Here is a 22,903-nt window from a genome sequence, read left to right as displayed (position 1 = left end):
CTCTCTCTCTCTCTCTCTCTCTCTCTCTCTCTCTCTCACCCTCCCCTGCTTGTACTCTCTCTCACACACAATAAATAAACATTTAAAAAAATTGATTTAAAAAACAACATAGAATTACCAGATGACCCAGCAACTCTACTTCTAGGCATATACCCAAGAGAAATGAAAACATATGTCCACACAAACACTTGTAAACAAATATTAATAGCAGCATTATTCACAGCAGCCAAAAGGTAGAAACAACCCAAAGCCCATCAACTGATAAATGGATACAAAAAATATGGTCTATTCACAGAATGGAATATCATTCAGCCATGAAATGGATGAACCTCGAAAACAATGCTAAGTGAAAGAAGGAAGTCACAAAGAGCCACATATTGTATGAAATGTATTTCATGTATTATAGGAAATGTTCAAAATAGGCAAATCTATACAGAAACAGAAAGTAGATTAGTGGTTGCCTAAGAGCTGGAGGTGTTGGGGAGATTTGGGAGTGACTGTTAATGGATAAGGAGTTTCTTTTTGAGGTGATCAAAATGTTCTAAAATTGTGGTGATGGTTGCACGACTCTGTGAATACACTAAAAACTGTATTTTAAGATATCGCTGGGCATAAAAATCATTTCAGAATAGCAAGTATAATATTCTCTTCTATTTATGAGGGGGGAGAGAGAGGGAGACAGGGAGAGGAAGGGAGAGAGTTATTATAAACATAAAGAAAAAGCCATTGGGGCACCTGGGTGGCTCAGTGGTTAGAGCATGTGACTCTCGATCTTGGGATTGTGAATTTGAGCCCCATGTTGGGTGTAGAAATTAACAAAAAAAATTTTTTTTAAATAATCCATTGGGTGCCTGGGTGGTTCAGTGGGTCGAGTGTCCAACTTCGGCTTTGGTTCACGTCGTGATCTTGCGGTTCTTGAGTTCGACCTCTCATCGGGCTCACTGTTGTCAGCACCAAAGCTGTCAGCACAGAGCTCACTTGGTATGATCTGTCCCGTTCTCTCTCTGCCTCTCTCTCTCTCTCTCTCTCTCTCTCTCTCTCTCACACACACACACACACACACACACACACATTTAAAAAAATCCATTTATAGGAGTTACCTCTAGATGATCAGATTCATGGACAGGGGGCTTTCCTGTTTTATTCTATATGCTGATAACATTCGCTTTTATACTACAAATATGACCTGCTTTTGACATGTTTAAACAAGAAGGAAGGTGAAAGCATGTGGGGGCCCCACTGAAGTCTGGTAAATTAGGACCTAGAGCCCCCTGGCATGCACGTCAGAGGAAAGGGGATCCCAGGAGGCAAGGGTGGGGAATAGGAAATGGTTACACAGGTTTTGGAATGTCAGAGCTGCATCTGAGTCGTAAAGTAGAACTTCAGAACCTGTCTCTTTTACCACTGATCCCAGGCACAGCCAGAAGCCTGTCCTGAGACAGAAATTGTTTATGTATTGCCTAGGGGAAATTTTTACACCTGGTGAACACAGGGTCCAAACTACAAAAGGTACCGCAAGTACACTGCAGTGAAGCCTCCCTTTCTCCACAGCCTTCCTCCCTGAAGCAACCAGAGATCCCTCACTCATCTATAAATAGCTGTACCTCATACACATGGTTCTTTTACCTATTCTTAGTCTTGGAGACCAGTCCTTAAGTGTATACAAAGTGTCTACACCTCCTTCACTGTAGAGCCTCACAGTACACTGTGATAGGGTCCCCATCATATGGCTGTCCATGCTGTACTGATCAGCCCCAACTAGTGGACATTTAGATTGCCTCTGAACTTTTGCTTTTACAAGTCCACAGTCTCTTATCCAAACCATTGGGATGAGAATTCTTTTGGAATTCGAATTTTAAAAATTATATATATATGTGTGTGTGTGTGTGTGTGTGTGTGTGTGTATACACACATACATACTTAGTGCGTATTCCATATATTATGAAATACCCTAATAGGATCAAACACCTTGATATTTCCATTGCAAACATGTATGATAAGTGGAATTAATGAAGACTATAAACGGTCTTGTCAAGTTTTGATACCACATGAGTTTGTGTGAATCTAATGAAAAAACTCCCATTTCCAGAATGTTTTGAGTGTGAGATAGCAGATGAGGTTTGGGGAGCTCCATGGAAAATGCTGCAGTGAGTAACTTTGGACACATGGAATTTCACAAGTTTACGAGTCCATAATACGATTCTGTCAGTGGCAATGCTAGGTCATAGGCTGCATTCATTTCTAATTTCCATAGATTTTTCTAGAATAATGACCATTGTTTCTCCTTGCCTGTGAGCTTTTTAGCTTTATGGTTTTCCAAACTCACTTGTGTCTGTTAACTTTGGGGCAATGCAAATTCTTCCTCCCTTCCTCCCTGCACAAAGCTAGACTCTGAGTCTCCTTGGAGAGACAACCAGGGGAGCTGAGAGAGCAGAGGCTTTGCTATCAGAGACAGAGAGTAGCCCTCTTCCACCTGTGTGACCCTTTATCTGTTCCTGTCCTGAGCGTCTGTTTCCATCTCCGTAGAGACAATCTAATCTGCCTCCATGGCAGTCCACTCCCACTTGCCCACCAACTTGCACTCTTCTCCCCTGCCCATTCCCAGCCACAGTGCCTAGGCTATTCCCTCTTCCCCAAAGGAAGAAGAGTCCAGGCCAACAGAACGAAAGGTCCACAGGCTTTTTAATGGTGTGATGGCTACTTCCCTTCCAAGACCCGATCTAATCATGACAGCGGCTTCCAGGGTGTTGGGGTGGGGGTGGACAGGTGCAGGGTGGGCAGAGGCCATGCAGTGACTGGGAAGAGGTGGGGGAGGGTGTTACATTCTGTTTGGCATGTAAACATTCTTCAGTGGCTTCCCTGGGGGAGGGGGAGGGCACCTCCCTGCCCCCCACTCCATGCCCACCAGGGCTGATCCCCGGAGCTGAGAAGACTGAGCCAGGCCCCCGTGAGGAGCCCGGAAGGGGGGTGCCCACATGAATGGGACATGGCCCTTCTCCTGCACCCGCTTCGTGCACAGTGTGGGTTGGGAGGGGAGGCATGTTCTGGGGTGAACAGACCTGTGTCTGAGCCAATGACACAGGTTTGTCATGATGGGAAAGTGCTTGAGGGGTGAGGTGGTGGTAGCGGTGGTGGTGGTGTGGCACTCTTATAGAGAAAGGGCTCAGGCCCAGGAGGGCTTGGTGGAGGGGATGGATGCTCAAGGGGGAAGAGGCTGCAGCTGGGGGTGGGGACACTGGGAGGTGTGGTGTCCTCTGCCCTGGATCCTTCCTGGGGAGAAGAGCAGAGTCAGTTCCCTAGTCCCCTCCCACACTCACCCCTACCCCTCCTCCCCAACCTTGGTGACATTCCATGACGCAGAGGCCTGAGGTCAGTTGGGAGCCCTAGGGAGGTCTGGAATCCCGAGAGCAGACAGGGTTTTGCGTCTCTGCCCAGCTCCAGTGCTGGGTGAAGCTAGGGGTCAGATGGGCCTGGGGCTCTCTCAGGCCGCCCCCTTTTCTTCCCAACACCAAACCAGGGTGTTGTTGGTCCTGGGGCAGAGGTGAAGCTGGGGGCCCTACATTCACGGTTCGGTTGGTGGCAAGGAGCAGGCCCAGGACCTGGGCACCGGGGGTCATGCCCTGGTCCCCACCTGGCACGAGCTGATTGTCATTCGGAGAAGCTCTAGGTGGCAGGGAGTGGCCCCTCTTCCACCCCCTCTGTTGGACCCAGAGGGCAGTAGAGGCCTTGGGAGGGTCTTGGGTTGACAAAGAGGGCTCTGTCCGGAGAGGTTTCCTGAGTGTTCTGAGAGCTTCTGCGTCAGCATGGGATGGACCTCAAAGGCCGTCCACCCTGGAGTCCTCCCCTGGGCTGGTTTGCAGAGAAGCCACCACCTTGGTGTGGAAACAGCTGCCCAAGCCTGCTGACTCTCCAAGAGGGGCTTCAGCTGGCACCACCAGGCTGCTTCCAGGGCCAACTTCCTCATGGGCATCCTTCTAAGCGATGGTGGCTGGATGCTGCCAGACCACTGGGGCTTGCTGGGGCCTTTCTTCCTCTTCCCCTGGTTGCCTAGCCTTGTTCTCTGTGACTCACAGAAGAACAGAGGGGCCAGGCCAGGGGACAGAGGCTGAGGGTGCTGAGGATGGAGAAGGCCTGCAGGGGACCTGTCCCAGATAGACAAGGTCGGCTGTCCCTTCTGCAGCCCGTGTGCTGCTTGGCCAAGATGTAGGCAGTTGAGGCTCATGAGGTGGGATGAGCTATGCAGGAGCCAGACCCAGGAGGAAGCCCCATATCCATTCATGGAGCAGCACAGCCCTCACCCTCTGCAGGGACAGCTCAGCTGCTTGGGTTGGGGTTAAGACAAGAGGAGACAGGCTGAAAGGTTAGCTGGGGGAGGAGGAGACTTAGGCTGGACCCATCACACAAGCATACCATCTGGACTTAGAAGGGCCTTTCTGTCTTGAGTCCAGGGGCCAGCTGTCAGGCCAGATGATGGTCTGATCCAGCCCACTCTCCACCCCAGGAGGACAGACAGGGTGACCCGGCCAGAACTGAGTCCATGAATCTCTAAAGGGCCAGTGCAGAGAAGATGAAAAACAGCCATTCTCCACCTCCACTGAACTCAGGAGAGAGGGAAGTTGGCTGAAACTGCAGCAGGCAGGATTGAGGTTAGATGGCAAGAAGGAGTTCCTGATGGTGAGGGGTCCTGAGCACTAGATCAGGAGGCCAAGGGAGGGGGTGAAACCTTTTTTAAAGCCCCCCTCCAACTTCCCATTGGGAAACATGTGCCCAGGAAGGCAGCCCACACACACTCTCTGGTTCCCATTGAGGACCCACCCAAATTTATGGGGAGAAGGACTTTGCACCCTAGGGGTGCAGAAGAGCAGCCCCCCCCCCCCCAATCACCTGCCCACCATCTTCCACAGGGGTGTCCAGAATGGAGCGGACTTTGGGGCTGGTCAGATCTGCCCCCTCACACCTGAGTAGACCAATGGCCCCTGGATCCCAGCTCCCCAACCCCAGCCTAGCAGCTGAGAAGAGGAGGCCTTTTGGACCACCACAGCTTCCAGGAGATTGTGGTATTGGTCCCTGGTGGGGAGGCTGGAACTTCCACTTCCGGAACTTGAGGCTGCCTTTCTCAAAGTGGAGGTGGGTGGGCTTGGGCTGGAAGAAGGCCGGGAGGAGGAAAAGGCGCCGCAGGAGGTGTAAGCAGAGGTCCCTGTGGGAGCACGAAGAGCAGCAGAGGCCTGGCAGGTGAGGGGGCGTCCCCATTTGTGGAGTCCTCAGTGAAAAAGTGGCTGAGCCTTCCCCGGGGCGGAGGGTGAGCCTGCCCCACCCGAAGGGCGGCAGGGGGATGGCAGGGGTCACGGGGAGGGGGCGGAGTACCGGGAGCCTGGCGCTCCCCCCCCTCCCCCACCCCGCGGCGAGGCGTCCCCCTCCGGCCGGGCCGGCGGGCGGGCGCGGCGAATGCTGGCGCGCGTCCTCGCGGGTGCAGGCGGGAAGCTGGGGCCGCGGGTGGCGCGCGTCAGGCGCGTAAGGCTGTGCTGGGAGCTGTTTCAGTGTGGCCGGCTGCGGATGGGGGGCCGGGGTGAGGGTGGGGGGCCGCGGAGAGCCTCGCGCGTCATTATCTGGCCCCGGCCCGGCCCTCCGCGACCCCCGCCCGGCCTTTGGTTGCTGCGCGCTGAGTCTGGAGTTTCCCTCTGGGTCCTTTCTTGGGGCCCCCCGGGGAGGGGGTACCATCAGGCTGGGCCCGGGCCTGCGGGGCGCCCCGGGGCGGGGGGCCTGCGGGCCGGGCCTGGTGCGAGGGAGAGGAGCTCTCTTTGCGGGACAGGGACTGGCTCCGGGGGGACGCGCTGGGCTGGCGTGGCGCGGCAGAGGTGGAGGGGCCTGGACTTCGCGGGGCGGGGGGCCTGGTGCCGGCTGGGGCTCGCCCTGGGCCCGGGCCACGGCCGGGGGGCTGTTTGGGGCGGAGGTCAGCAGCAACGGCCGACCCTGGGGGCTTCTGCAGCTGGAGCCTGCGGGAGGAGGGGGACGGAGGGGTGCAGAAGGCAAGAGAAAAGAAGAAGGCAAAGAAACAAAAAAGGAGAGACATTTTCAGAATCTCTGGGCACTGAGCCCTAGAGTCCTGCGTCTTCAGAGCTGGATGAGCCTGAGATCATGGCACAGGTGAATAAACTGAGGCCTGGTGCTTCATCCTCCAGGGCGGGACCTCTAGAGTCCACCCTCTCCCAGGCTGCTCACCAAGAGCTTGCTGCAGGCTTTCTTGGACGTCACTGTTTCATCTCTGAAATTCTCATGGATTTTACATTCTGCTCTATAATGTACCCGTGTTTACATTGATATGAATCGTGTTTTTTCCCAACTACTCTGCCCTTTATCCTTTGGGTTCAAATGCCTCATGACATACCTGAGGCTGTGATGTGAGCTCCACTGGCCCCTATTAACCTTTCTCAAGCTTGGCCTCCTTGGCACCCCTCTAGACATGTTCACTGTAGCCCCTCCCTTGAGCCCAGTGACAGGGCTGGGACCTGAGTCAGAAGAGACACTTAATGGGGAAGGTGGTGAACAGGTGTAGCTGCATCCTCACTAGGCCCTGACCTTGGCTCTGGGGAGGCCCCTGCTGGTGGAGGCCTTCTGTGGTCACCCTCTGCCCACCCTGGGGCTGGCAGCGGTTTCTCACCTGCTGGTGATGGCTGTGTCAGATGCGGGGGCAGCGCTGTGGGGTCTGCCAGGGGACTGCTGGGCTGCAGCAGTCGTGGGCATGCGGATGCTGATGGGGCGGGGAATCCGGCTCCGGGTGGTAGCTGCCCGCCCTGCCTTCCTGGGGGCGGCAGGCTCCGAGGCAGGTGTGTCCTCCTCTGAGCCCGTGCCTGAGAGCGTCTCAGAGGCACGGCGCTGCTCCTCACTGGAGGAGGACGAGGCCCCAGAGGCCAGCCGCAGCAGCAGGCGGCCCTGCCTCTTCTCCATCACCAGCCGTGCCAGGTCCTGCTGTGGTCGGGCCCTCTTGCCCCACCGCTCTTTGGCCGACAGTGAGCCCGAGGGCTCCGAACCTGTGTCCTCCTCAGACAGCAGGACAGGGATCCGGCTCCTGGGACGAGGGCCTGGCATGGCATGGCGGCTGGGGGAGACAGTGGCCAGTTTCTCTGGGCCTGGCTCCAGCGGGGATGCTGGAGCTGGCCCATTAACAAGGGCTGGGCCATTGGGCAGTGAGTCTGTGGCCACCTCCAAGGGACTATCCGTCGGGGGTCCAGACAGAACATAGCTCTCCAGCCCTGACTGGGCGATGCCATTCTCCAGGGGCACGGAGGCCCCCTCCTCCACAACCCTCCCGTCAGAAGGTGCCTCCAGGCCCGGCTCACCCCCAGCACCCAGCTCCTCAGACCGGGAGGCTTGTCCACCGGAAGACATGACATTGAGGTGGGTTTTCTCTGCAATGTGCACAAAGGTCCTCTCAACTTTGGTGAAGGGTGAGGAGGTGACTGCCACTCCTCCTGCCCCTGTGGTCACTGCCCCGGCCCCTGGCCCTGTTCCCGGCCCAGGGGGCTTGGGCTCAGACTTGAGGACAGAGGACAGGGTGCCTGGCTCAGACACGTCCAGCTGGCTGCCGGTGGGCTGGGGCCGCTCTTGCTGAGGAGTGAGGGCAGCCAGAGTGCCCAGGTCAGGGTCAGGGGCCAGGTCGGCAGTGACGGGCGACTTCTTCATGTCGCCAGGGGAGACGAGCACCAGCGTTTTGGAGCCCTCTTCAGGCTCCAGATCCCCGTCGGCCATGGAGGCCCGGCCCCTGGACTCCTTCTGGTCATCAGCCAGCAGCGTGGAAGGGGCACCCTCTTGGCTCCGGTCAGTGCTCCTCTCACTCCCATCACTGCTGGAGCCACTGCGAGGCCCCAGCACCTCCCCTAGAGCCACTGCCTCCTCCTCCTCTTCCTCCTCCTCGTCCTCCTCCTCCTCCTCTTCCTCCTCCTCCTCCTCTTCCTCCTCCTCCTCCTCTTCTTCCTCCTCCTCCTCTTCCTCCTCCTCTTCCTCCTCTTCCTCCTCCTCCTCTTCCTCCTCCTCCTCCTCCTCCTTCCCATTAGCTTGAGGCTGAACAGGAGCCAGTGGGACCTGGGAGGTGGTGAGCAGCATGTGGGAGAATCCCACCCTCCGGACCCTGTTGAGCAACCGAGCCCGTTCTCGGTAATCAGAGAGGTCTTTCTTGAAGTCCTGGTAGGGCAGGCTCAGAGGCACAGCTCGTGGGAGACCATTGACCTCAAACGGGGACGCCACGGAGAACACCTGCAAGAGGCACATACAGGGACTGGCTGAGGTCACCCACCCTGCCGGGCCCAAGGAGACCTGGGCTGTGCCCACAAGCTAGGAGGCCCACGTGCCCAGCCATGTGCACCAGAGTGTGTGCTCCATGAGGGTAGGCACTGGATCTGTTTTGTTCATTGCTCTGTCCCCCAAGGCCTAGAATGGTCCCTGGCACCTAGTAAGTGCTCAGTAAATCTCTGATGAAGGATTGTGTGCATGCTCCAGTTCCCCTGAGGACCCCTGGCCCTGATCCTGGCAGTTTCTCTGTCTCCCATATTCCATCTCCCTCACTCTTCTCCCTGCCTCCAAAACCCAGGGCCAGCTCTGGTTCAGTCAGTAGAAGACAATGACAGCTGCAAGGCATCGTAGCCGCCATGTAGATCAACCCTCCCTTTGACAGATGAGGAAATCAGGTCTGGAGGGGGGCAGCAAGTGTCTGGGTCAGCCCTCACTGCCTCCTTGTAGGGCACAGTTTCTCTGCAGCCAGGGAGCTGGCCACTAGGGCCATCAGAGCTGTGGAGGACAAGGGCAAAGTTCGGCGGTCTTCCACACCCCAAAATGCAGGCTGGGCCCCTGGAACTCCAGCCCCCCTACCCTCCTGTCAGTCAAGACTTTCCAGCCCTCTACAGGTGTGTTTTGAGTCCATACTTCCTTCGGGAATTCACAGAAGGGCAGTTTCTTTCCAGTTGATTACGTTTTCCCTTTTGAAGCTTTGTCCAGCTTGGCAATGTGATGGCCTGTTCTTGGTTTTCTAGGCTCTTGCCACATCTCCCCTTAGCCTCCTCCCTTCTGGACTGGAAAGCCCTGACCACCTTCTCAGGACTTCAGCAGCTGCAGAGCACATGGGCACATCTGCCTGGTGGTTCCCCAGCCGGTGGCCTGTTTTGTCCCTCCCGCACTGCCCACCCATCCTTCTGACAGCTGCTACAGTAATCTTCCTGAAACTTGAATCTGATCCTCTCTCTCTCCACTTCAAACCTGCAGAAACCTACAGGAGCCCCCACAGTCCTCAGAAAACAGTTCCAGTTCTTGGCTTGGCACATGACAATCCTGTTTCTCACTCCTTGGTCTGGCTCCTACCTTCAGTTCTAGCCTCACTTCCATCAGTGCCCTCTGATCCCCGCCTTGTGCTCCAGCCATGCTGATGCCACCAGAAGTTCCCCAAATGTATCATGGTTCTCACACTGCTGTCTTTCCCTCTGGCAGTTCCCTCTGCCTGAGTCCCTGTCACTTCCTCTGGGCACATGACAAATTCTTCCTCCAGGACTGAGCTTAAAACAACCTTCCAAAACACCTTCCTGTCCACCCACCAAGCAGGCATCATCACCCTCCCTTCTACTTGTTTTCCCTGAGGGTTTTTCTCTTCTTCCTCCCTCCCTTCCTTCCTTCCTCCCTCCCTCCCCCCTCCTTTCTTCCTCCCTTCCTCCCTTCTTCCCTTCCTGCCTCCCCCCTCCTTCCTCCTTTCCTTCCTCCCTTCTTCCCTTCCTCCCTTCCTTCCTTCAAGAAGAAGTCCTAGAATGTCTGTTGTCCTGGCCACCATGTTAGAGCCTATGCATCTGTGCATCAGGTATTGAACGAGATAGATATGGTCCTTGTTTTCACAGAGTGTACAATCTCTCTATTAGGAAATGAAATTGGGATAATGCATACTCCACAGAGATTGTGATCATAAATGAGATCAGATAAGCAATGGGTCTGGCGTATAGCAGTTGCTCAATAAATATCAGCTCCCTCCCACCCCCACCTCCTGCCCCCTGCCCTGCTTCTCTGGTTTGGAGATCACTGCCTCCCTCTGTAAGCCCAGAAATGCCTGGATGCCACACCTATGGGAGATAGGGTGGTGAGAAAAGGAGGGCCTCTCCCAGCTGAGGTTTCTGCAAATAGCCAAAGGCTGGTGGAGGGGAAGGTGGGAATCCCCAAGTCTGAGGATCTGCCCAAGGCTGTGACTTTTCCTCTCCTCAACTGCCATAATCTTTCGCATGATCAGACCATCCATGAGGATGTAATGAGGGTTGGGGGCATGCAAGATGGGGTAGCATCCGACCCCAGGCAGGACCCCTGCACACCCTGTCTGAGCCAGGCACCAGATGGCCTTAGAGCTTTTTCTCCTTCACATCCAGGCTGGAAGTCCTCAGCAATTGTTTTCTTTTTCTACACTATTCTCATTCATTCATTCATTCATTCAGCAAATATTAAGCCCTAGTTCTGTGCCAGGCCTTGTGCTGGGGGCCCTTTGTCATGTTTAGTTACCAACAGTAAGGCTAAAGACTGGGCAGAGGTGAGGGGGATGCTGTGAGACCCTGGGTGAGTTGCCACTGTGGTGTAGATGCTCGTACTGAGTGCTAGGTACCTATAGACAGACACGGAGCTCTGATCATGTCTCCCTACTGTCTAGCTCAGAACTCACCCACCCAGCAGAACCTCTGCCTATTTTCCCTGTCCCATCTTTGACACTTTGAGCGTCCGTGGCACAACTACCTTTCCCTCTACCCTTTAGAAAAGCCCCATCCATAGGACAGACCCTCTGTTCACAGTGTCCATGTTAGATGATCACAGGTGGAACCTTCTCCTTCCATCTCAAAGCCTTCCCCTTCTGTTACATGGGAGGGAGGAGGGATGAGAACTGAAATCAGGCATCAGTGACAATGTCAGATTGGGAAACTGAGGCCTGGAGAGAGGCACTGGCAAGCCCACTTCACAAAGCACATCAACCAACTTGGCCCAGAACCCCAAACTCTTTCCATCGCCTCACTGGCCTCCCACCCTCCCATGCAGGGAAACCTGGGACCTTCTGCCCTTTAGCAGGAAGAACCTTAACCTCAGAACAGGGACAGACTTGCCCTAAGGATCACTGACAAGCCCACCCAGGGCCTGAGCATACTGGATTTTCCATTTCAGAGTCCCTCCACCTCTCCCCATCTGGCTCCATGTTGGGAAGGACAGGCCTGGGCTCAAGTTCCTCCTTCCTCAGAGAGTGGGAGGTCCCCTTCACCCTCCCCCACCCTCTCCTGAATGCCTGAGCCCAGTGAATATTCATCCACTTGCCCATGCCATCCTGTGCTCATTCATTCAGCCAGAGTTCACTAGACAGCCTCTGTGTGCTTGGCCCTGTAGATTTGTGGATACCGTGGGAGGGGGACAGCAGTGACACTCTCCCATTCCAGCTCAGAGGGCAGCAAGTGTGCTGGGTGTCAGCAAGGGCAACTCAGCATCTGGAAGGACTCACACCTTCCTACTCCCTTCCTAGGTCAGCGACCCTTTATGATTCCAATTTATTTATTGTGGCTCTCCAGACTGGCTTGGCACTGGAGTCTCTCGGGGTGCTTTTTAAACCTAAAGAGCCCTGAGTCCTATTCCCTACCCCCCACCCCTAGTCTGTAGGTCAGAGACGAGGCCCAGAAATCTCTCTATTTTAAATCTCCCTGGTGGTTCTGATGGAGTTTGGCAAAAGGCTGCTACTGTAAGGGTGAATCATGGAGAAGGTGAGGCAGGCCACTGGAGCTAAGACCCGCAGAGAGAATGAAAGTCCCAGCCCTCCCCTTGCTGGGGTCTGAGCCCAGACCCCAAGACTGTGGCCTCCCCAGCTTCAGAGTCCAGCCCTAATCCATATTTACTCCAGTCAACAGGAAAAGTGGAGGGATGGACCAGCCTCTGATCTTTCCCTGCTGCTGAGGCTCTCCTCAGCCTTTGACACTAGTGACCCCCCACGCCGGGGACTGGATGGGTTACATACCTCCATTCCCTAGATGGAGTGCAGAGAGCAGCTCTGCCTGGACCCTGGCCAAGCCCAGACATTGCACACTGCACTTCAGCCCACAGTCCCAAGGTCAAAGAAGGGGGGCTGGTGAGTGACCAAAGCTGTAGGATGGACCGGGACATCCCACCCCTCCCCCACAAGGCTGGCGCACACCTCCCATCTCTCATCCTCCTGGGGAGCCCCCATTGCCATAATTGCCCCGCATCTCTCGTCCTCCCAGGGAGCCCCCATTGCCGTAACTCCCCCACCTGGAACCAGAGATGAGAAGTGGGCAGTGTAGCACTCTGACCACCGTTGCCCTTCCCAGACCTTTCAGCTACCTATCCGAGTTTCCACTCTCAAACCACACCTGCCAAGCCACGGCCCTCCCTGCACTCCTCCACCCCAGGGCCACCCACCTGGGCACACTGGCCATTGATGCTCATCTGGGGGCGGGGAGGGGTAAGAAGACCTGAGAAGGTGGCTGTCTACCCTGGGTCTAAGCAGATCCTCGCACACTTGAATCCCAGGTCTCAGTGCTCCCAACCCATCCTTGCCTGCCCCGGAGCTCACAGCATGAGGACATTCTAAATGCTTCAGGGGAAAGAAATGCAGCTCTAGCTTACCCTTCTGCCCTCACACTTGGTTTAGGCCCCAAGGAGTGAAGTGTGGCACTGTGACAGCAGACCTGCAGGAGCCGGGTGCAGGACTACGGAAGGAGAGCCTCCCCTCTTACACGCACTCTCTCTCTCTCTCTCTCTGCGGCAATCCTCCTTCTTCCAGTCCCACACCTCTCATGGACCTGGTCTTCCCTCAACCCACATTCTATCCGTCAGCCTCCCACCCCCGCCCCAGGCTCTGCACAATCCACTCTTACACTGATCCCCCTGGACAGACCATTCTCCCCCAGGCCAGGGCCATCTCAGATCCCCCATCAGAGCAGAGGGGCAGGGGAAGGCTCCTATGGCCCCTTCACAGAGCCCGCTGGCTTCCTGGCCTCCTTCCCACTGCAGGCAGGCACATGCGCTTGGCCTCAATAGTCTGATCCACAGAGAACAGATTTAGGTGCCCACCCACCTACTTCCCATCCCTCTTCCTGTAAATTGGCAATTTGGTTTCAGGCCCCAGAGACCAGGGTCCATCCCCAAACCACTCCTCCAGATGAAAGAAGACAGGGTGAGGGTTGCTAGAGTCCAACTAGGCCCCAAACCTCCTGGGGTCCCCCTCCCCGTCTCCATTGGTCCTCGTCTTAGGGGCAGCTGAGGTAGAGGTGGGGCTGGATCCCTTGATCTGGAATTTGCCCCCACCCAATCCCAGAATCAGCAAGATCAGCTCCTGCCCTCTGCTCAGCCAGGCACCCCCGGAGTTGGGGTCTGCATCGAGGGGTGGGTTAGGAAGGAGAGGTATCAAAGAAAGCAAGCGAGGCGCAGGTTCCTGGAAGGCGTCTTTAATCAGGTTTTGGTAGTACACAAGCTCTCCGGATTGTCTGCATTAACATACAGGGACTTAAAAAGGCACAAGATCCCTCGCACAGCGACGCGTGACGGCGGGGCGCCCCCCACCCCTGCCCTTGCGCGGCCGTGTGCGCGTGGGTGCGTGTCCGTGTCCCACCCCCGTGGCGGCGCCGCGCGTGTGCGTGTCGGTTTCAAGTGTTGGATTTGTACAGTACTCGCAGTCTAGGGGCGGGGGCTCAGTGCATGCTTTTCCACTCGGGCCCGGGGCCCCCCCGACGCCGCTATGTACACTGAGGACGCACCCCGGAGAGAAAGAGGAAGAAAAAAAAAGCGTCCCATCTTCGTGTGTGTGTGTGTGTGTGTGTGTGTGTGGTCTTGAGTTTCTCGTGCATGCTTACGCGGCTAGGGTTGGGGAACAGTGCAAGCTTATAATACAGTATTATTGCAGTACAAAAGGGGGGGGATGTGATGGGAGGGGGGAGGCTTAGGAATAAACTGGCTGGAATTCGGGACCTCCGGAAGGGTCCTCTCCCCAACCCCCTTCCCATCCCTCACTCCCCTCCCCACCACGATTAGGAAGCAGCTCCCAACGCTGGGAGGGGATCCTTGGGTCCCTGGAAGGAAGGGGCTCAGCTGGGCCCGGGGCTGAACTTCCCCGTCCCACCAGTCCCACCTCTCAGGGGGCAGGGGCCAGCCCTCTCCTTGCTAAATACTGGCAAACATTAGGGCCCCGAACCCCGCCTGCTCCCCCACGGAAGCCCCTCCAAGTGTGGGTGAGGGGAGGGGTCGACAGAGCAAGTGCAAAGGAAGCAGATGTTGGTCCCTGAGTTTTATTTTCGGGGGTGGGGAGGGAGAAGAGCTGGAAGTGGGGGCATGTTTGGGGACCCCCAGGGCCCGCAGTGTGGAGTGGGGTGGGGCAGGAGACACAGACGTGGAGGCGTGGGTAAAAAGGGGGTGTTGGGTGGCTCTGAGAGACCTAGGCTCAAAGCTTGTCTCCCCCTCAACTCTGGGCTCTTTGGCATCCAATTGCAAGGCCAATTATGGGGGGGGGGGTGGCTGTGGGCAGTTGAGGTAACAGGAATCTGGGGTGGGGCGACGGGGGCCCTTCGAGCCGGGAGAACTGGCCAGCTCCCCCTCCCAGCCCTTCGTCTGCACCCCAGCCCTGGAAGCACTGAGGGGCGAGCCCCCGCCCCAGGGTCGGGGACCCAGTGGCCGCGAGCCGGCGGAGGGGAAAGCAAACACAAACTTGGCGCGAGGGCGGGGCGGCGGGGAGGGCTAACCCCCGAGAAGGGGTATTTAGCAGCAGGCAGCTCGGCGGGGGGCTAGGGGGTCGAAGGTCCCGAGGGCGCGCGCGGAGGCGGGGCGACGTGGAAGGCGGGGCTGGGGGGGTGGTGTCGGGCGGTACCCTGGTCGCGCGCGTAGCAGCTAAAAAGACGTACCATACATTCGTGGCGCGCTGGCCGCGGGAACGGGAGTGTGGGGGCGGGCCCCGGGGGCGGGGACAGAGTGGAAGTGGTGGTTGGGGTCCCGTTACAGTAGTTATAAACCTGCGAGGGGTGCCCGGAAACGCGATCTTTGTGCTCTCCCGGCCGGGGCTACTAGTTTGCTGTCTGGAGAGTGGATGAAATGTGCGCGCAGCAATGGAGTGTGCGTGTGTGTGCGGGCCAGTTAGTTGTGGCAAGGTGAACCCCACCCCCCGCACCCGCAAAGCCTGTGCAGGTAGAAGGGACGGTATGTTACGGGACTGACGGCGGAGCCAAGTGAAAGGAGAGGTCTAGAAAGGTTCCCATAGTCCTCTGGGCTTCATTGCCTCTCCTCCCCTACTGCTTCTTAACTCTTTACATGGGGGGAAGGGGTCCACTCAGGCTCCGGGGCGCCCTGAGCTAGGAAGCCCACTGGATGGTATGGGGAGCCATTGGGGATATTTGAGGGATGTGGTCCTCAGGCTGGGAGCCTCTCCCTTAGGGAGAAGGATGCTTTAAAATTTTCAGAGGCTGACCCACAAGTCCCAGGAGGCACCTCTGTACCTAATAGGAATAATGCAAACTTTGGGGACATGCCCTCCAACTTAAGGAGAGTGATTTGCAGGGCGCCTGGATGGCTCAGTCGGTTAAGCATCCGACTTTGGCTCAGGTCATGAACTCGAGGTTGGTGGGATAGAGCCCCATGGTGGGCTCTGTGCTGTGAGCACAGAGCCCACTTGGGATCCTCCTCTGTCCCCCTCTCTCTCTGCCCTGTCCCTGCTCACACTCTTATCTCTTTCAAAAGTAAACATAAAAGAAAAAGGAGAGTGATTTGCCACACTCCTTGTTACCAAGGACTGCCTATGGCAGTGGGCAGATTCCTGCCCTTTGGGTTGGAATCTTAGAGGAGTTTGGGGTAGGGTGGGGTGGTGTTCAGGCTCTCCTTAGGGGTCCATTCTCAGGTATCCAATCAACCCAAAGAGAACAGAGGATACTGCATTCTCCCACAGCCAGGGGCCCCCACACACTCCCTAAGCATGGTCTTCCCTGGCCATCCAATATAGACACATTTGCCACGTTCCTCTGCCATCCAGTGGCCCAGGCTCCCCATCACCACTAGCTGGGCAGACACCACCCCCTCCTCAGAAAAAAGGGATCTAGGCAGGGCAGAGGAGAGAAAAGGAGGGTCCCGGGACCCTCTACAGAGAGGACCCCTACTTTTTCCTGGGATTGGAGGGGTCTACCCAACCCCCTTGGCTGGGGAAGCAAGGGTTAATGTACACGCATGGCTCAAAGGTCCCATCATTCCCCCACATGCTGGGCACGGCTATGCCCATTTCCCCCCAAACTGGAAAATGCAGAGGGAGATTGATGGATTCAGGATGCTAGTGGTTGGGATGAATGATCAGTGGTTATTGCTGTGACCCAAGCTGCCTTGAGTGTGTGGGGGTGTTTACTCATTACTGAGAATTTACTAGAGTATTTTTCACTGACCTCGGGTCCTGTGCCATCAGAGAAAATACTGGTCCTATCCGGAGGACCCCACTTACCCCAACAAGCCCACTGGACCACACACACATTCAGGCACACACACCATGAGGTCACCGACATGCACACACAGCACACGCCACACATCCCCCACTGGTCGGCCGTAAGCTGCCTCCTTTTAGAAGCCCACTTGATTTTTGAGTTCCTGGGAGGAACATCATCCCCCTTGAAGTGCTGCAGCCTTGGACAGAAGAGGAGGGTAGGGAGTCCTCAGGCTCACAGAGGATGCAAATTGTGTTCAGAGTCTCTGCCCTTAAGCCAGTTTTGTTTGGCTCACAGTGATTTTTCTTTAAAAAGTTGTTTGTTTGTTTTTTTTTTAATGAGATGCCAATAATTAAAAGTTGGGAGATTTCACACACAAAAAAACTGGAAGATAGTGGCAACAATTGGCTGAGCTGAGGATGGGGGGGATGGTTCTCCCATTTATCACAGTCCCCAAACCTGCCCTCTCTCTGACACTGCTTGGCTCCTGTTGAGGTGTGAGTTGGTGACAGCTCAAATCCCCATGGCCAGTGCTAACCAATGCCAGTACCTCCCCTGTGAGCCTGAAGCCCAGGAACACCCCCCCCCACCCCACCCCAGTCCAAAATACTCCAAGGTCATGGTTCTGAGTACCTGCCTTCTCACTGTAGCTCTTACTCCACCCTCTGAATCTCCAGAGCTGCTTTGGGATGCCTGGGGTTGTGGGATGGAGAGGGTGGGGTCTCTGGAGAGATAGGGTCGGCCACTGCAACCGACCCTGGTACTCTGGAGTGATCCCCACCTGGACACCATCCCACACCGAAGTGGGAATGGAGAAGGGAGGAGAGTCTGGCTTCTAGACAACTCCCTGCCTCTTAGGTAGAGCAAGGAGGAGCCAAGCAGAAAGGACAGTAAATAGACCACTACACAGACTAAAATGCTCTAAAATGCCTATCAAACAAGACCTCAGTTATTCGGCATTGGTGAGTGTTTTAATGTTTGGTAACTTAAATATTCTGATTAATCTAGTAAATGCAGGTAATACTGGGATCTACCTCCTAGGCTATTATGAGGATTCAATGAGTTAATTTTGTGAACTGCTTCAATCACTGCCTGGCACATAATAAAGTACTATGTGCCACTGGTCATTAAATAAAATTTAAAAATAATAATTGGAAGCCATCACTATATGCAGGGTGTGACTATAAAGTACAAAGACACCATTTTGGAAGTACAGCAAAGAATGCTGCCTCTTTTCAAAGCTGCCCCTGGGGAAGCTGTGTGTGACCTCCTCTTTGGGAAACCCTGCAGAAAAAGAGCCCAACAACACCGCAGACTCACAACTTCCCTACCCAGCCTGGGCCCTTACAGACAAGCGACTATACTCGTGCACGCAAAGCATGCATGGCTCTACCGAGCTGCGCATAAACTTGACCCAATACACGTAGTTCCAAATGGCCTTCGCTCTTTCCAGAAATCAGAGCCACCCTCAAAAGATAATAATGTTATCAGGATCACCTCCTGTTGGCTCAGAGCATTATGGCTTACAAAATACTCTCCCCATCACCACAGAGGGTATGCAAAAGGATGTCCCCTAAAGGACAGAATGTTTGAATCACGATCTTACTTTAAAGGACACATCCTCTCCCACAGGTATCAGTTTGGGAGGGGAGGGGTGTCTGTGAAAATTCAGCCACCTTTGGAATGCTTAACAGGATTCCCCACCTCCAAAAGCTTTGGAAACAGAAATATGTATTTAATGCTAAAACAGAGGCTGAAGCTAGTGCCATCATCTTTGATAAGTCACAAGGCACTTTGGGATCTTAGAGTACCTCAGGGTTCTGGTCACCGAGTGGGAGCTGTGCTCAGGGTCAGGTAGCAGAACCCTCTGGAAGGGAATGCCGGATAACAGAGTGCTTGGTTTCATCTAACCCCCGATAGCAGGGGCCCTGCCCCCACCGCTGCTGACTTTCAGAGCTGCTGGTGGACAGACTCCCCTTCATTTCACCCTCTGCCACTAGCTAGGGAAGATGGGAAGAGGGCCAGAGGGTAGGGGGAAGGGAAGGGGGCAGTGCCAGAATGTGGAAGGCGGGAGTGGGGCTGCTGTCCATCCCACCCCCTAACCTTTGTGCTTTGTGTTCTCTGTCCTTTCTCTTCAAAGGGTCTACCCTGCCGCTCCTCTCCCCTCTGCCACAGCAGGATGTAGAGCCACCCAAAACACACTGGAGGGCAACAGAGGCTTGAACTTGGGGAGGTTCAAAAGTAAGCAGCTGGGATGAGGTGGGAGTGGGGCACAAGTACTAGGGCAGGAGTCTGGCTTTCATTCCTAGATTAGGAAGGTGCTCTTGGCCCAGACATCCTCAGATAAGAACAGATTTTGGAGAAAAGAATGTAGTGAGTGTGGGTATAGCTCATGTGAATGAGCTATACACAGTGCCAGCCAGCCGTGAGGACATTTCAGCCAAACAGCACTGCCCACCCACTTATGACACCCCCAAGTTGGGGCAAGGATGCTGAGGCCTCTACTCCAACCAGAGATAGCTGGGGAGTTGAAGGGAGTTGACCTGGGAAGGAAGAAGAGTCAAGGGGAAAAGGGGGTAGAGAGAGGAGCCAGGATGAGAGTAGGTACATAGGAAACTATCAAGGACTGCACAAATATTTTTCTGACTCCCTAACACACACATGTGCACACTCACACACACCCACACACATAGGGCTGCCACACTGCAAATTCAGTGGGTGTCATTCACATTAGGATCTATGTAAATGGTACTCCCTGGAATTCTGCAGTGCACAGCCTCAGCACCTGTCCATGGCAGCCTTGCCACATGCCCAAATATTCATATATAAGCACACTCACACTCACAAGTGTACATGCATGCACACAAGCATATATACCAACACAGTCTCACTGCAATAAATATTTTGCAAACCTTCAGGCCTCAACCCTTCCTTCCCTTTCTAAATAGGCATAGGCACTACCCTTCCTGGCACCCTCCCCACCACTACTCCATTACCCAGAGAAACAGAGGTGCTGGCTGACAGGGGCAGGAATGAGGAAAGGGAACCTTGGGGGTCCCTGCAGTGACAGGTTGGGGGCTGAGAAATGAGCGGAAAGGGCATAGCAATCTGGCACCCATCTCCAGATCCCCGTGTGATCTGCCTACCCTGTGCTCCCTCTTCACCATGGTCCCTGGGGGCCAACTGGCTTGGCTGAGCACTTACAGGAAGTAGTCATCCTCTAAAAGGGACACTCGTGGGGCTGCTGCTGTCTGGGATTTGTCCTGAGCTCACAGGTGCCGCCTCATCCTTAACAACCACCCTCTCTGCCACTGCTTCTAGATTGAGCCCCCTCACCCTAGGCTCCAGCTCCGAGGGGCAGACGCCAGGCCCCCATTCGTCCATCCTCAGCTCCTAACGAGCTGGGCAACCAGTCCCACCAGGGGGTGATGGCACATATGCCCTGGGCCAAGGGCAGCCTACAGGGGACTGAGCTTCAGGCCTCCTGGGTCAGATGTGGGAGGTAGGGGCTCTGTCCTCTGTGACAAGGGCATGGGAAAGACTCGCTGGATCACAAGCCTGCTTTCCCTTCACATCACTGAGTACAGAGGCACTCTCTACCGAGCCCCAAATCTGGCCGACTAGGCCCCCAGCTCATACACAGGGCCACATGCCTTGCCCCACACAAACAGACACATTACAGGAGAGGGTCTCAATCTTCTGCCCCCTCCCCCAGGGCTGAACCGGCCCCGCCATGCCAAGAAGTCACCGATTAAACAGAATGAACTCCATGCCAGACCGACTCTGACCCAGCATGCCTTTTCTCCCTGACACCTTGCTTTCCACCGGACTCTGGACCACTAGTGGCTCCAGCCCAGTGCTTCTGTCCTGTCCCTGAAGGCGCACCGACAGCCCCACCCCTCCCTGCACCATTTGGCTGGCACCAAGCAAAGGGAGACGTTGGGGGGTGGGGGTGGGCATTACAGTACCTTGGGCCAACGTTATATGGGGCTGTATTGCATGATGGGGATGGGATGGGGTGTGTGAGTGTGTGATTATTGCGACCTGGGAAGGAACCATGGTCTCTGCCTGCTCCCCACCCCCCCCACCTGCCCCCTCCAGGAGGGGGGGGAGCCCAGCCTAGGTCTTGTGGGTGAAGCGGGCCCACACCTGCTGCAGCTGGGACCGCGAGATGCGGAGCACCGAGGGCACGAGTCTGTGGTTGCCGGCGGCGAGGGGCGCATGGCGCCGGTGGGGCGCCCGCACGGGGCTGCTCTCCGCCGAGCGGCTGCGCTGAATGAGGGAACCGGAGGAGCCGCCGCCGCCAGGGTGAGGGTAATGCTCGGTCTCCAGCGTGGAGGAGGAGAACACGGAGGACGCCAGTCGTCGCAGAGGGCTGTACCGCGGGAGGGAGTGCCCCGAGAGTCTGTCCTCCTCCAACTGAAAGAGACCAAGAGAGTGGAGGGAAAAGAGGCGTCAGGCACAGACTCGACAGCTCCGTCTCGGGGGGCCACCCACCGCTCACAGCCCCTGCGGCGCTGGCGTCCCGGGCAGGGCGGGGGGCAGGGTCGGCCAGGTGGAGGGGTGCACACTGCCCCGTCCAACCTCAGAACCTAGCCTCTGGCCTCCAACTCCCTTCCCAGTCCTCCTCCTCTCTGGCACTTCTCACACCTCGGTCTCCTTGCCGAGACCTTGGTCACTCACCTCCCCTGGGCAGCCTTCTTCCTGCCTTAGCCTGTGGGAGCTCAGAGTTCCCTCTGGGCTTGAGGAGTCCTCCGCCCTCCCCCCCCAGGAAGGCCCCTCTGCAACTGTTACCTGCCATCTGTCTCCCCAGCTGTACTCCTTACTCCTCATGACGTGGTCCAGAGAACATTCCTTGCACACCCTCTGCCTGTACCACAGCGGGATGCCAGGGTCTCAGTGAACAAAATGTAGCAGAATGGTAGGACTCTGGAGTCCGGCTATCCACGTTTGAATCCCAGCTCTACCACTCACTACCTGGGTGACCTCAAGCAAGCTACTTCACTTCTCCTGCCTCAGCTTCCTCACCTGTAAATGGGAGTAATAATGGTTCCCACCTCATAGGGTTGTTATAAGGATTAGGTGTTTATAATATGCACAGCACTTAGGACTGCCTTGGAGTAAATGCTGTGTCATGTGAGCTGTTCCATTATCCTTTAAGTCACTCTTGAGAATGAGGAAAGGAATAGAGGACTGGTAGGAGAGGCAAACAGAAACCATTTCTCCAAAGTGGCTTTTCCCCCAGTCCTCTCCAAGGCGGAGCCACAAGGCAGCCGGTGGGAGGGGGTTGGCCACCTCACAGATATCTGGAAGAATCCTGTTTGTGCCCTCTTGGCCTCATACCCTGAGAAGGAAAAGGGAAAGTGGGCCTGTGCATCCCAGGCCTGTGGGGATGGAAATGGTGACTGGGGTGTCACCAGACCTTTCCCATCCTGACCCCTAGCTCTTCCTGTGACTGAGGTCAGTTTAAATAGCTTTTGGTGGGTCCTGAGGACTGGGCTGGGCCAGCTGCCAGAAAGCTGAAGGAGTGGTGGGGTGGGGTAGGCCAGGACACTCAGTTCCAGTGCCCCCTTATAGATGTCAAATGGGGACGCAGGGACCCAACATGGAGCCTCCATCAGAGAGAGGGGGAGACAGAAGATTCTGATAGGATTGTCTTTGGCCCCACCCTGCTTTTCCTTCCAACTCCTTCTGAGCTGGCGGTCCTGGCTGCACTGAGGGTTAGGGGTCCGAGGCCCTCCATCCAAGCGATAGAGACACCAGCCCACAGCTCCCCTCGCAGCACACGTGCGCAGTCTGAGTTTAACACCCCAGCCAGAGTGTGGCAGCTTCCGGAAGGACTTAATCCCAGCGTGCTCCTGCCCTTCACTTGCCTTCCATGCCCGGTTGAAGTGCCACCTTTGCGAGACCACCCAGCTTCCCAGGCAGGCCCCCCCTTCTAGCAAAGAAAAGTTCTCTGCTCTCCGCTTTATGGCCCTTGCCAATAAACACCCATGTCCACACCTTTGCATCCCCACCCACGCCTGAGAACTGCAGGCTCTGAAAGAGCAGAACTGTGAAGCCTTATTCATCTTTGTCCCCAGCCCCCAGCACGCTGCCTGGCACGTGGCAGAGAAATGCTCTAGTGGCGGCCAAGCAAATGTCCATGCACTCAGAGAATGCTGGCCTGCTGTGTTATCAGCCAGAGACAACCGGCAAAGGATGGTAAACATCTCTCCCCCAAATCACACACACTCTGCTGCCTTCCCCTCGGCCTTAGCTTTCCAGCCACTACTAATTTGCACCTTAAATTGCCTGCAGAAGAAAGCAGTGTGTGTGTGTAAAGAGAAAGTTTAACATATCATGGCATTCACACCAAGGAACAATAGATGCTCTAAAATTGCGCCTGGTTCCACATTATCCTCGTCCCTGCTCCCCACAGTGTTGCAGGTGTTTGTATCTTTAAGGATTAC

The 22,903-nt window shown here is 55.7% G+C and overlaps 1 protein-coding gene across 2 annotated transcripts in view; it reads right to left on the bottom strand.

The window, feature by feature from the left end:
- Positions 1 to 2,665: 2,665 nt before the first annotated feature.
- Positions 2,666 to 22,903, bottom strand: part of TTBK1 (tau tubulin kinase 1) — a 37,485-nt gene continuing 17,247 nt past the window's right edge. Inside the window, exons 13-15 of one of the 2 annotated variants that reach the window (XR_007462725.1) lie at positions 6,659 to 8,250; positions 3,632 to 5,993; positions 2,666 to 3,270 (exon numbers count right to left, since the gene is read on the bottom strand). Coding sequence is in view for 1 of the 2 variants with exons in the window: in XM_049653712.1 (XP_049509669.1) it covers positions 5,603 to 5,993; positions 6,659 to 8,250 (1,983 nt within the window). In the remaining variant the exon portion in view is untranslated. Of the gene's footprint in view, positions 5,994 to 6,658; positions 8,251 to 22,903 lie in introns of both variants that reach the window. The other variant, XM_049653712.1, reaches the window with a different exon arrangement.

Source organism: Panthera uncia, assembly GCF_023721935.1.
Source record: "Panthera uncia isolate 11264 chromosome B2 unlocalized genomic scaffold, Puncia_PCG_1.0 HiC_scaffold_24, whole genome shotgun sequence".
NCBI lineage: Eukaryota > Metazoa > Chordata > Mammalia > Carnivora > Felidae > Panthera > Panthera uncia.
This window is presented reverse-complemented; position numbering and strand designations above follow the sequence as displayed.